Consider the following 14,433-nt stretch of genomic DNA (forward strand, 5'->3'; position numbering starts at 1 on the left):
ATCAGAGGCAGTTTGGTTTACTATTAGATCTACTGTCCCGGCTGTGGCTCCCATGATGTTAGCTATACCGATCTCTCTAAAACTTATGGCGAGTTCATTAGGTGTTCATTAGGCGTTCAGCCATCATTCAAAAATCTTTTTGCTCTTTGAGGTACATTAGGAAGATATGCCTGTTACTAGAGGTAAGATTTCTAAAATCTCTGATACATGCATTTGTGATTTCAAAGATGGATTATTGCAACTCTCTGTTACTTGAGGTTTCTAACTCACAACCAAAGTGCCTTCAGTTACTGCAGAATACTGCGGCTTGGTCTCTGTAAGTATGATCATATTTCACCTGTTTTGAAACAGTTGCATTGGTTACCAGTTTCTTATAGGATTGTTGCATTCAGTGTCCAAGTGCTAACCCCGCGAACCACTGCCCTCATCTCTCCAGCCAGGCCCCAGACACGGTAACACATCTTCATAGCAGAGCACCATTCCTCTTCACAGCAACATGCCGCTTGCATACTTTGCGGCTGGACGCCACTGACTCCCTACTGCTTTGACGACCTCAGTGGTGGCACCTCCTCACGTACCAGTACCGCTACTTCCCATGGCCTCCAGTTGTCCTATACCTCAATTGCCGGCTCCACCCTAGTATGCCAGGGACCTCAAGCAATGGGGATTTTTGAATCAGTGCTGTAGGCACTTTCAACTAAAAGCACCACTGTTCCCTGCTGATCAGACAAAGATTACATACATTCTCTTCCTGCTGAATGGAACAGCCCTAGCTTGGGCCTCTCCCCTCTAGGAACAAGGGGATCCCCTCTTCCTCAACTTGCAACAGCACTGAGCATTTCAGAACCATTTTTGAGGAGACTGGTCATACTGCTGCCATGGCTTCTGATTTACTTTACCTCCACCAAGGCTCCAGAACCCTGGCAGAGTATGCAATAGAATTCCGGATGTTGGCTACAGGGCTCAATTGGCTAGAGGACAGTCTAGATGCAATCTTTCTTGAAGGCGTTTCCTCAAAAATCAAGGATGAGCTCACTGTCTGGGATCTCCCTGCATCCCTAGAAGAGCTTATTGCCCTGACTGGTAAAATTGACCACCATCTCCAGCAGAGGGCACATGAGATCCACTCCCCACAAAAGAACATCACATTGGCACCCCAGTTCCAACACCTACTCTTGCTTCCAGCTCTTGCTCCTTCGACCTCCACCCATCCTGAAGAGCTCATATAATTGGGCCATAGCCTCAGAGGAGAGGCTCCATCGCAGACAGCAGGGTCTTTGCTTATTCTGTGCTGGCCAGGATCATCTTTTTGGCCCAATGCCCTTCAAGATCGGAAACCTCAATGCCTAGGATCTTGCGGGGAGATGACCCTAGGCCTTTCTGTTCAATCTCCCCAACTACTACTTCCTGTGACCCTGGAGTTGGGTTCCACATGCTTTTCCAAGCAGGCTTTTGTGGATTTGGGCTCAGGAGGACATTGTATCCTGAAAAAACTCAGTGACCAACTCCTCATTCCAACAGCCTGGATGACCTCTCCCTTGATAATCTCGTCCATCTACGGAGATCCTCTTCCAGGCCTAGTTACCTTAACCAAAGTGCCCATAACATTACACACCAACCTCCTGCATCTGGAAAGACTCAGCCTGCATATGATTTACAGGGTCATCCACCTCATTATCTTGGGATTACCATGGCTCCAACAACATTGGGCTACCCTACAACTCTCCTGATGGGGTCCCGAGTGAATGAATTTCTGCCTGGAGCCTGTAAAACCTCCTCACCCTATGACCATGGCTACATTGCTTCCCTTATAGTATGCAGAAGATGTCTTTTCAAAGAAAAAGGCTGAAATGTTGCCACCTCACCACCTGTACGATTGTGGTATCGAGCTCCTCCCAGGGTCAGAGTCCCCATGTGGAAAATGATAGGGAATTAGATAAGTGCACCAGAAGAACTTTGTATGTGCAGGTGGGAATAATAATAGTGGAAGAAAGTAATCACCATAAGAAGTTTTAAATACGTTACTGTTGCATACTGTTTTTTTCCTTCTTCTCTGGTTTGCTCATTAGCAATCTGAAATAGGAACAGGGAACGTATGTTTTTCTGTCTGATAAGGTTCTATGTTTGAATTGTCTGGAGCTATGGAGTACCAGGATGCATAAACCTTGCTGAATTTGTGAGTTCTAATTAGAACAATTGGGTTTGCAAAACCTGAATTAGAGTCAGAAAATGAGAATATAAAAAAACAACAATTAACAGTGCCTTTAGACCGTCAGAGAGAGAAAGTGCCATTAGCCAACTCATCTGGGGTCCAGAGCCTGTTGTCTGCTGGTTTTCACAGATACTTTGACTCTTAAAAAAGGGAGACTTGTGAGAGAGGTATCTTCTTTATAAATCTTTATCTTTTACTATTGTAACACTATTTGCCTTTTACTGATTTATGCAACATTACTGTGAAAGTGTGTGATATTATTTACTTTTGCTGATTTTTACTATATTTTACAATATTTAGTAAACCAAGTTTTTGCTTTTACAAATCTTTGTTGTATATTATATGACATAACTAGTGGTACCCCACCACGCGTTGCAGTGGCAGAGTCAGGTTCTTTTCCCTCCCTCCCCCTTCCCCTTGCTCATTTACCTCAGTCACTCATCCTCCTCTCCCTTAGTCACTCACTCCCCCTTCCCTCCCCTGTCCCCACTCCAACTCTCTTCCCTCACACTCACCTCTCCCCTCATTCTCCCTCCCCTGACACTCACCTCTCCCCTCATTCTCCCTCCCCTCACTGTCACCTCCCACCGCCTACTGCCTACCCTTCAGATCAGAAAACTTTTGTCTTTCTATTTCTGTGGGAACCCCCCACCCAAACCCCCCCCCAATCCCAACCCTTTAAATCAAATAATAACCCCCCCTCCTGCCCCCCCCAAGAACTGGGAAATTAAAATTGTTGGTGCTACATGTGGTATGTCCCTGGGCGTCTGTGCGCATTATGTAGCCAAATAGGGGAGTGCCTAACCAAATTTGCACTCCCAAATTTGTTTTGTGGTCTGGAAAGGGCTATTTTGGTGCGTTCCCGAGATCGTGCAAGTTTAGTGTATGTATTTGTGTGTCAACCTCCCCCTTCCCCCAAAAAACAACCCTATGAGAAACGTTCTCTTAAACTAACCACCCCACACTCTCCTGCCCCCCTCCCCCAGCCCTGCGAAAAACAGTAGCCCACCCCCCTGCCCCCCCCAAGAGTTGCTGAATGAATGAAACCTGCCCCCCCTTGTGACCCCTCCCCAAGATGTTCGCAATAAATTCATTACCACCCCCCACCCTCCAGACCCCCCGAGACCTGATAAAAATGTCAGTCGGTGGAGTGGGCGTTCAGGAGCGGTCCGGGAGCGGTGTATTGGCGTTGGTCCATCGGCTGCAAGCACTGAAACGGATTCCGACGGCCCTTTGCTCTTACTATGTCAGTGGGGTGGAGCACTGGCAGCGGTAGGTCCTCTGACATAGTAAGGGCAAAGGGCCGCCAGCTGGCAGTCCTGAAAATGGTGCCAAGGGGCCCTCACCCTTACTATGTCACATGGGCTACTGCCACCATTGGTGTCCCCAAGTGGCATAGTAAGGGAAAGGGCCGTAGGCGCCATGTTGATTGCTAGCAGCCGATGGCCGTAGTGCAGGAGATGTGTCCCGGACCGGTCCTGGCCCCCCGCTGGAGCCTCCCGGACTTCTGTCAGGTTTTGTGTGTGTTGTGAGGGCCTGGGAAGTAAATAAATTTGGCATGTGTGTGGGGGGTGTGAGGAGGGTGGTTTTGTGTGTGTTGGGAGGCTGTGGGAAATAAATCAATTTGGCATGTGTGTGGGAGGTGTGAGGAGGATGGTGGGTGTATTTTATCTGTAAAGGAAATAGTTATCTACCGGCGAAAAAAGTGCGTGAATGTGTTAAAATGGAAGTGAAACGTGGACCTGGACTGGCGAAATGATTTGTGTAGTGTGTGTTAGTGTAAGGTGTAACAGATGGCGCTTACGTCCAGCAGATGTCGCTGTTTTCTCGAAAAAAATCTTTAAACCTATTTTACCTGTCACAGGTGTGACATATCTGTAATGTAAGTACAGAAGAACCTTCCTGTATGCGAAATGAAGGTTGTGTCCAAATTTGAAAGCAATCGGTTCAGTGGTTTCTGAGATTAGCGATTTTGTCCAAAGTATTTAACATTTTTATTTATATAGATATACCATCATTTAGGGCACCCTGCACGGACGAGTTTACCCTCTGTCACTCTTTGATACTCAAGCCATGTCCGACTATATCTGGGAAAACCCGGAACATGGATTTATCCGTCCTTTTTCCTCCCTGGCTGGAGCCAGGTTCTTCTTCATCATGAAGAAAGATGGCTCCCTCAGGCCATGCATAGATTACTAAAGCCTGAATGCCATCACAAAGAAGGACCATTATCCATTATTCCTAATAACCAAACTCTTCAACCACCTACAAGGTACCAAGATATTCACAAAACAGGACCTCAGGGGTGCAAATAACCTTAGTAGTAACAAGTAGTAGAGATGTGCAGCAGAAAAAAATTTGTTTTCGTTTTTGGTTCATTTTCAGGAGGTTTTTTCCCACAAATTTCAGTTTATGGATTGCTTGATTTATTTCATTTGTGTGTAAAAAACGAAGCAAACACTAAACCCCCTCCCAAAAAAACAGCCAAAATTGAAAACTAGGCCTCTCTCCCACCCTCCCAGAAAAATGCCGAGGCCAGGATCCCCCCTGGCACCCATTTACCAGGTCCTATGGGAAGCCACCGGCTAAATCTAGGCCGAAGCCTCAGACTCACATAGGCCAAGGCCACAGTAGGTCGCTATGGCCTTGGCCTACTCAAGGCCAATGGCTCATTCTAGGCTAGAGCCCAGACCCAAGTCTAATACCATGGCCCAGGCCAGAGGCTGGGTCCTGATGCCAGGACTTAGGCCCAGGTCCAGGCCTGACACCCTGACCCACCCTGGAAGATGAGTCCCGAAGCCAGGGCCTCAGCCCGGACCCAGACCTGATGCCATGACCCAACCCGGAGGCTGGGTCCCAATGTCTAGGCCTCTGCCTAGGTGGGATCCTGAGCCCAGGCTCGATACCCGACCCGGAGGCCAAGTCCCAGGGCCTAGGCCAGGACCCAACCCAGAGGCCGTGTCTAAACGTGAGGCCTCAGCACAAACCCAGGCCTGACACCACGACCCGACCTGGAGGCCGGGTCCCGACGCCTGGGCCTTGACCCAAGCTTGCTGCAAGCTTAGAACCCTAAGGGTCAAATGTACTAAAGGTTTTCTCCCACTTAGGACCTGATTTTCTATGGCTTTTTCTCCTAGTCTGTATCTGTGGAGAAAAGTAGCTAAGTAAGGGGGTCATTTTCCAAAGCGATCGCACGTGAAAAGGGACTTTTTGCATGTGATCACTAAAAAGGGGTAGCGTCAAGACTGGAACAGGAGGAGTTGGGGCGGCACAGGGGTGGATGCCGTGAAGACACTGCGGACAGCGAAAAGGTAAGAACCCTTTTCGCTGCCAATTTCGTGCCCAATAGCACCATCTTTTATGATGGCGCTATTGGGTGCGAAAGTCGGCAGCAATCGCACTGCAGAGGTGCGATCGCTGCCGGCTTTCGCAGGTCCGCCCCCCACTTCGCCCCCTCCCGCTCCCTGCACCGCGTGATTCAAAGAGCCCGGCGGCATTAGAGAATCCAGGCCTAAATCAAATTCTTTGTTTGCATGGGGATAATGCATAGAACATATGGACCTTAGAGGGTGATTTTCAGAACTTTTACATAAAAACCAAAGAAGCCCCAGGCTGGAACAAACCAATATCCATTGAGCCCAGCAGCCGGTCTGCGATAGTGGCCAGTTCAAATCATAAGTACCCAGCAGATACCTAAAAGTAGATCTATTTCTTGCTACTCATTCCCAATACAAAATGACCCACTGAAAATCACCCTCCCTCCCAATATGGAAAAGGTGCCTGAAAGAGGCATGGATGGGTCAGGGGAGGTGGAGTATGACGGGGCCTTCATTTTCATTGATTATATTTGCAGCCGCTGCAAAGCAAATGCACATGAAAGCACCAAGAATGGCGCCCAGTTCCTGCGGAGGCACATTTTCAAAAGGAAACCTCGTGCAGGGTTTAAAAATTGCTCTAATAACAACCAGAATTTATACCTTTCCTTTCCAGAGACGTGAGAAATGGAAAAAAAAAAAAAAGAATTTACCAAACTTCGTCGAGGTCTTTTCCTGCTGGTGGTATTGGCATTGGACTTAATGTAGCCGGCTGATACTCAGTAACAACCAGGTCAAGGGTGGTGTCAACGCCAGAGTTATAATTTGTAATCAGACGAGTCGGTATTCCCAAACATCTGCAGACTGAAGAAAAGAAGGAAAAGGCACAAGCATTTTCATCTTTTGAGTTGTCAGAAATCATAGGATAACTGTTCTGATTTTCAGTGTAGGGCAGTGGAGTAGTTTTGTATTTCCTAACAAAACGTTTGCGTATAAAGACAGTTAATAAGTTACAATACCAAAGAAGTCAACATTTATATCTGCGCCCAGGCTGGGAGATGGAGAACATTGGGGCTGAATGAGGAAGCCTGGGGCAATTTTCAAAGCAGCCCACCCAGGTGCACAGTCTGTGGGTACCTTGGTCCTTTGGGACTTTATACAGATTTTTAAAGGGAAAGGCCGTGTGTATTTTCCCTTTGTCAAATTACCCAGGGGTACAGCTGGTCTGTGGATTTTGCACCTGTTTGCTGTATGAGCTAAATTTGAGGGGGAAATATCGTGTACACATTTGAAAATTGAACGTGTGAATACTACTTCCTAATCCCGCCCAAGACACACCCCAAATATGCCTCCCCCTAAACCAGTGGTTCTCAACCCTGTCCTGGGGACCCCCCCAGCCAGTCGGGTTTTCATGATATCCACAATGAATATGCATGAGAGAAAATTTGCATACACTGCCTCCATAACATGCAAATTTTCTCTCATGGGGGTCCCCAGGACAGGGTTGAGAACCACTGCCCTAAACCAACTAAATGTACGCATGTTTTGGAAGCCTGCGGGCACTTTCAGCCATGTTAAGGGTGGGCAATTTTCAGACAATCCTTTTACCTGGGAAAGTGGGCTTTGAAAATTGTCCTCATTATGAAGAAGAAACCTACTTCATTTCTTCAACGGTAGAAATTATGGCTTCCAGCCTCATGGCAAAGGTTGGGGTGAGTGTGAGGACTCTACGAATAAGCCTGGTGAAGAACCCCGGTTAATTTCTTGTGCTATAGAAATCAGTGTTTCCAGCACGGGAGGAGAGAAGATTTCGGAGTAATACAATATTCTTGCATTTTGTGTGCTCGTGGAGAAAACAGTACCTGTGCACTGCACCGCTGCAAAAACCCAGCATTGTCCGTATTTGACAGGCTGGTAGCCCTCACTTTTCCACTTCTTGAGGATTTTAGTGCTGCTGTTCCATGAATTTGGTGGGGTTCCATCAGCGTATTTTCTGTCCCATCTTCCCATCATTAATCTTTTATCTGAAGTAGGGGGGCTTCCTTCATTGATACTGCCCTGAAAATTAAAATATACCTACTTATGTACATAACATGTAAATGATACAAAAATGAGGAAAATAATTGGAATATGCAATTATAGTCCTACAATTTACAGGGTGCTCTATTTATTAATAAATATATACGATATCACTACTACCATCATCATCACCATTTATTTATGACACGCCTTCCCAGCCAGGGACTTCAATGCGTGGTACAGACAGTTATTAAATATAGTGCAGCACTGATTACAGGCAAACAATCTAGTCTACTACTATAATAAGAATAAAATCGTATTAAACTGTTCTTTACCATAGAACAGATGACTTTGGCCACATAACTGGGATCATATCTGTTAGAACAGTCCTTTACTTTATCCTTGGTGTACTCTGGACTCTGGTCCAGCAGGGTCAGGCAGGTGTCCAAAATGTCCTCTTCAAACTGTAAATATATTTAAAAAAAAAAAATGGTTTCAAAGAACTGGTCATAATGCAGGTTTCTTCCTACACTAAGCATTCAACAGTGAGCATCGGGTCTGCCAGAATGAATGACAAAATGGGTAATGTGAAACTTTGGCAGTCCTAGTGAAAGCACAGACAATCATGCAGCTGGGTTTGTCCGGCAGATTGCGGTATAATGAAAGGGTTAACTTGCAGCTGGGTCTGTGTGGCAAGCTGCGAGTACAGTAATAACTGGAAGGCCTAGCAGCAGCACAGAGGCTCATGTAATTGACTCATGTCTGACAAGGTAGAGGATCTTGGAGGCCAGATGTTCAGGCAACAGCCACACTAGGGTTGGTGACTGTTTAGATTATTACAAAGCCTTTGGGTTAGACGTAGACAGGGAGGGGATGCTGAATATGAATTAAGTAGGGGATTTTGCACGCTCACCTCCCTAAGATGATATAGAATACAAATTAGGAAGACAACAAAACTGTCCTGGATAAGAGAAATATCTTACAAATGATCACACTCCATGGCTGACAGCTGGGATATAGTCTTTCAGTGTGGTCAGGAATAACTGAGCAGACTGGATGGAACAAATAGCCTATCTCTGCCATCATTTGCTATGTTATGTTACTATGTTTTCCCAACTTGTGCCACAAAACACCTTTAGTGCTAGAGGTACCAAATATGTTCTCCCATTTTGAGGCATAAAAAATAGCATGCTATGCCCGAAAGCCTTAGTGTAAATGCTAAAGGGGACCCTGATGATGTTAGCGGGATACGCATTAAAATTAGCACATACCTACACGTAAATAAAGGAATGCCATATGCAAATTATGCTTTAGGAGGCCCACAATGGTATGCTCTTCTCCAAGGATTATTTAGTGTAGGCTTCCTAAAGCTTAAAATTTAACATCCGACTTAGACTGGGGGTTAAATATTGGGGTGCCAGCTCCAAGGCTTTGCTAACATTTAACACTGGGAACCTCCAAGCCACAATCCCCCAACTTGCTCAACACAAGAATCAAAGGGCCTCCATGCTTCAATCACCCCACCACCCCCAACCACCCAACACAATAATCAAGGGGGTCTTCACTCTCCATCACCTCACAACCCCAAGACAAGAATCAGTGGGACTCACAGAGTGGGAATCCAGGTCACAGGGCATTTCCACAGGAAGGAAAATAAAAACTCAGACCTAGAAGAGAACAGACAGACTTGGGGCAGGAGGACGAAGCCCCAGATACTATGCTAAAATGTTGTATATATGAGTGCCCTAATCTTTGAGACAGAACTGCTGAGGTAAGCACACTTTATACTGTTTTTATTTCTTGCAAATAATAAAGTAATTTTGAGTGAGAAAGCGCTGGAGTCCAGTCTGCTTCTATCTTCCGGCACCCTCCATGAAGACAAGGGCCGCTCCCCGTGTTATCACATATAAGGGTAGCTATGGGATTTCTTGTTTAAGCTCAGAAAAGACCAGACACCCACACTACAAAAGGTTTTCTTTATGGACCCAGCTGCAGTGGAGCCCTGAGAATTGAGTCTAGCAGGCGAAAGGGTCTAACCCTACCTGGATAGAGAGGATTTATAGTGAGTCAGCACTGGACAGGCTAGATTTTTCTTTTCTTTTGTCCCAGAAAAGAAAAATTGAGAACTTTTTTTTTTTTTTTTTTGCTGTGTTCTTGAACTGAGCGGCAGTCCTTTGGGAACAGAAAGACCCTGCTACACCTGAGCACAAACTAAACCCGTATGGAGCGCTTATTCCAGGCCCTCACAGAAGGGCAGCAACAACTGCAAACTGTTGCAGTTGGGCCCAGCAGCAAGCACTACAAGAAATCCTTAAACTGCAACAAACCTTGTTGACTCAAATAGCACAAGCTGTGCATACAGCTACAGCCCATCCGATCCCTCTCTCTTCCCTTATATTTAAAATAGATTACGTATTATTTGCTTATGAAATTTTTTTGTTTATATGCAAACCATGTTGATCTGTTTATGGATTAATGTTATATCAAGAAGAAAATTAAACTAAACTAATTAATAATACCAGGAAGTGGGAGAGAAGGAAGGGAAAGTGATTATATCAGGGGGATGGAGAGAGAGGGAAAGAAAAGGTGGTCATGCTGGGGGATGGGATGTGAGAGAAAGGAAAGGAAGGTGATTATGGGGCAGTGGGAGGAGGGGCGATTATGTTAGGTGGATGAGAGGGAAGTGAACCCAGTGCCAGATGGGCCACAGCACAAAAAAGTTTGGGAACCACTGGATTAGAACACACAAGGGTCCAGGAATGATAAGAAGATGTAAATGTTCATCATCCACTTACCTGGCCATAGTCCCATCCCTTGGCAGAAAGGTATGAGGCACTGCCAGTGAAATATATTCCGTTTGGTTTCAAAACATATTCTTTTCTGTAATTCTCTTGTTCCATGTAAACAGAATCATCTGAAAAAAACAAAATCATGCCGCTTCATGTCTTGTACCATGTGAACAGTGACAAAGCTTCTGAACATTTCTCAGTACTAGTCTCATTTTCAACATAACCAGTCTTTCTAGATAAACCTACTATATTCCAAAAAAGGGAAATCAATGGAGAAATAAAATGTAAAAATAAAATAAAACCTATCAATTTGGAAGGGTGCCCTTAAGAGAAAACCTGTGAGAATGTAAATAAACATTTTAATTTAGGGGTATGCCTATAGATGTGCACCACAAATAAACAGGGTCATTCATCAAAATGCGTTATGGCGTTATTTATCTCATTGCGAGATGCGTATGCAAATTTTTAAATTTTAGTCAAAGGGGAGGAGTTTGGGCAGAGTTTATAAAAATGAGGGATGTTTAACTTTGTGTGCAATAGCACCCAGGTAGAGAGTGCATCAAGCTAGGGCGGGAGTACATTGTAGAAATCTCATCTTTGTGTAGCTTTCTTCATTCCAAATCACATTAAATCTTCACTGATGTGTACTGTGCTGTTCGAACGTCTGACGGAGCATATAAAACTGGCCCCAAAACCCTAGCCCACCACCAAAACCTCACCTCCAGTTACTAGTAGACCCTCCTACAGTGATATAAATAGTTGACTTCCATAAAGCTCTCTCTCTCTCTCTCTCTCTCAAAATAGCACACATTCCATAACTAAACTATTACCCTAACCACAGCCCTTTTCCTTATCACATTGCCTTTTGAGATCCCACTGGATATGCCGCATATGGAGACGGGTGTTGGACACTGCGTGGATCGATGCTGCCATATGCCCCAGGACGGTTGACACCTGACGGGCGGATGGGGATGTGGTAATTTTCAGACGTCGGAATAGTTGACGCATGGTGGACTTCCTGTCTTGTGGCAGAAAAACTCTGTGTTTGATGGTGTCTAGACAGGCTCCTATGAATTGGAGTCATTGTGTAGGTTGTAGGTGGGATTTCTGGTAATTGATTACTAGTCCCAATTGATTGAGGCAAGTTATTGTGTTGTGAAGATGTTGGCGGAGCGTGGTTGGGCTGAGGCCACAATCAGCCAATCGTCGAGATAAGGAAATATGATTATTCCCTGCTGTCGGAGGAATGCCCCCACCACTGCCATGCACTTGGTGAACACCTGAGGTGCTGTCAAGAGACCAAAGGGAAGTATCTTGTATTGGAAGTGTTGGCTGTTGACTTGGAAAGACAGGTATTGCCAGGAGGAAGGATGCATTGGGATATGAGTATATGCAACCTTGAGGTCTATAGAGCACATCCAAGCATTGGGTTGGATCAGAGGTAAGATGGACTTTAGCAATATCATCTTGAACCTTTCCTTGACTATGAATTTGTTGAGGTCTTGGAGATCCAATATAGGACGGAGGTTCCCTGACTTCTTGGGTATGAGGAAGTAAGGGGAGTAGAACCCCCCAAAGTTATAACATCACTTTGAAGCTCCGCCTCCCAGGCCTGATTGACAGTTCCATGACAGCATGGCTAATTCAGCCCTGCTATCGACGGGAAAACACAGGGCCGGATTTTAAAAGGGTTACGCGCATACGTTATGTGCGTAACCCTTAAAAAAAAAACCCTGCGCACGCCGAGCCTATTTTGCATAGGCTCGGCAGCGCGCGCAGGCCCCAGGACAGGCGTAAGTCCCGGGGCTTCACAAGGGGGGTATGTCCGGGGCATGTCGGGTGGGCGGCGCAAATTTCCGGGCGTTCTGGGGGTGTGTCAGGGGTGTAACGCCGGCCCGGGTGCGTTGTCGAAGCCTCCGGACCAGCCCCCCGGGTCGGGTGATGGCGTGCCAGCAGCCTGCTGGCGCGCGCATAGTTACACCTGCCTCCTATCCCATGATTTTTTACTTTTCCTAGAAGCCTCTCATGCGGAACTTTGTCAAACGCCTTCTGAAAATCCAAGTACACTACATCTACCAGTTCACCTTTATCCACATGTTTATTAACTCCTTCAAAAAAGTGAAGCAGATTTGTAAGGCAAGACTTGTCTTGGTTAAAGCCATGCTGACTTTGTTCCACATGGCACACGTAGGGCAGGAATGGATGTAGCTGTGGACATCTTTCTTGACTTGGGGCCACCAGTAAAACAGTCAGTAATTCCAGGGTCCGTGCTACTTCTGGATGTCCTGCGGTCAATGAATCATGGGCCCATGCTAGCACTTTCCTACGCAGGCGAGTAGGCACCACAGTCTTGCCGGCGGGAGCTACCTTGGAAGCAGCAAGGAGTACCTTGGCAGGAACAAGGATATATTGGGGTGACATTGGTGTATCCTTGACCTCGGCGGTGCAGGACAGGGTGTCTGCCCAGATATTCTTGGAGGCCAGTTGGTAGCGGAGGTCAAAATTAAATCGGGTAAAGAACAGGGACCACCGGGCCTGCTGGGGATTGAGGCGCTGGGCGTGGCACAGGTGCTCTAGATTCTTGTGGTCTGTATACACAACCACTGGGTGTTGAGCCCCCTCCAGCCACTGGCGCCATTCTTCGAAGGCCATCTTTATGGCCAGGAATTCTTTGTCTCTGATACCGTAATTTCTTTCTGCAAGTGAAAATTTCCTGGAGAAGTAGAAGCACGGTAGTGCTTTACCATTACCAATACTTGGCTCAGGTCAGCCCTGACCGCCACGTCAGAGGCATCGAACTCCACCACAAACTGGCATTGGTGATCTGGGTGGTGGAGGCAAGTATCTTCCAAAAATGCTTCCTTCAGGGCCTCAAAGGCCTGGCGTGCTTCTAGCGACCAATTCCTTGCGTCCGCCCCTTTCCTTGTAAGTGCCGTGAGAGGAGCCACCTTGCTGGAGTAGTGAGGGATGAATTGCCTATAGAAGTTGGCAAAACCTAAGAATCGTTGAAGCGCTTTTACTCCTATGGGTTGAGGCCAGTCTCGGATGGCGGTTATCTTTTTCGGGTCCATCCTGAACCCCGTAGCTGAAACAATGTTACCCAGGAAAGGGAGTGACTCTTGCTCGAAGAGGCATTTCTCCAACTTAGCGAACAAGCGATTCTCCCTCAGAATCTGTAGTACTTGCCTGACATGTTGACGATGATCCTTTAGATCCTTAGAATAGATCAGTACATCGTCTACATAGACAATGACAGAGGAGTTGAGCATTTCTCAAAGCACCTCGTTCATGAGGTGTTGGAAGACTGCGGGAGCATTGCATAGCCCAAACGGCATTACCAAGTATTCGTAGTGTCCGTCCCGGGTATTGAAAGCAGTCTTCCATTTGTCCCCAGGTCGGATGCACACTAGGTTGTACGTCCCACAAAGGTCCAGCTTGGTAAATACCTTGGCTCCCTGCAGATGGTCAAGGAATTCAGGAATCAAGGGTAATGGACACCGATCCCACCGGGTGATGCTGTTCAGGCCCCGGTAATCTATGCAGGGTCAGAGGGACCCATCCTTCTTCGCTACGAAGAAGAACCCGGCTCCAGCCGGGGACTTGGAGGGTCGAATGAATCCTCGGTCCAGGTTCTCCCGGATATAAGCGGACATGGCTTGCGTCTCCGGAAGGGACAACGGGTATACCTGGCCCCGTGGCGGCGTGGTACCCGGGAGCAAATTGATCGCACAGTCGAAAGGGCGATGCTCCGGGAGGATCTCGGCCTTCTCTTTGGAAAAGACATTGAGGTAGTCTTGGTAATGCGAAGGCAGGGCCAAGGAACTCGTCATGAGAGGTACCGATGGTCGGGGAACGGCGGCTAAACAGGAGTTGAAGCACGATGGCCCCCAGGACGCCACCTGGAGGGTATCCCACGAGATTACAGGAGCGTGCTTCCGCAGCCAAGGTAGCCCCAGGATGACCGGGTGCATGGATCTCTCTAGGACGAGGAACGAAATCTCCTCCACATGCAGAATACCAGTGTGTAACGTGAGGGGCCTGGTACGGGTATCGATGGTTCCTGGAAGAAGTCTCCCCTGAATGGAGGACACCCGGAGCG

At 46.9% G+C, this 14,433-nt stretch overlaps 1 protein-coding gene across 2 annotated transcripts in view; it reads right to left on the minus strand.

Moving 5' to 3' along the window:
* The window catches only part of LOC115097394 (protein-glutamine gamma-glutamyltransferase E-like), a 58,887-nt gene that overhangs the window by 19,474 nt on the left and 24,980 nt on the right, over positions 1-14,433 (minus strand). For both annotated transcript variants that reach the window (XM_029613173.1, XM_029613174.1), the window contains 4 exons: positions 10,341-10,459; positions 7,881-8,009; positions 7,389-7,584; positions 6,240-6,390 (listed from right to left, as the gene is read on the minus strand). In XM_029613173.1, coding sequence (XP_029469033.1) covers positions 6,240-6,390; positions 7,389-7,584; positions 7,881-8,009; positions 10,341-10,459 — 595 coding nt within the window. The remainder of the gene's footprint in view (positions 1-6,239; positions 6,391-7,388; positions 7,585-7,880; positions 8,010-10,340; positions 10,460-14,433) is intronic.

This window comes from Rhinatrema bivittatum, chromosome 8, assembly GCF_901001135.1.
Source record: "Rhinatrema bivittatum chromosome 8, aRhiBiv1.1, whole genome shotgun sequence".
Taxonomy (NCBI): Eukaryota; Metazoa; Chordata; class Amphibia; order Gymnophiona; family Rhinatrematidae; genus Rhinatrema; species Rhinatrema bivittatum.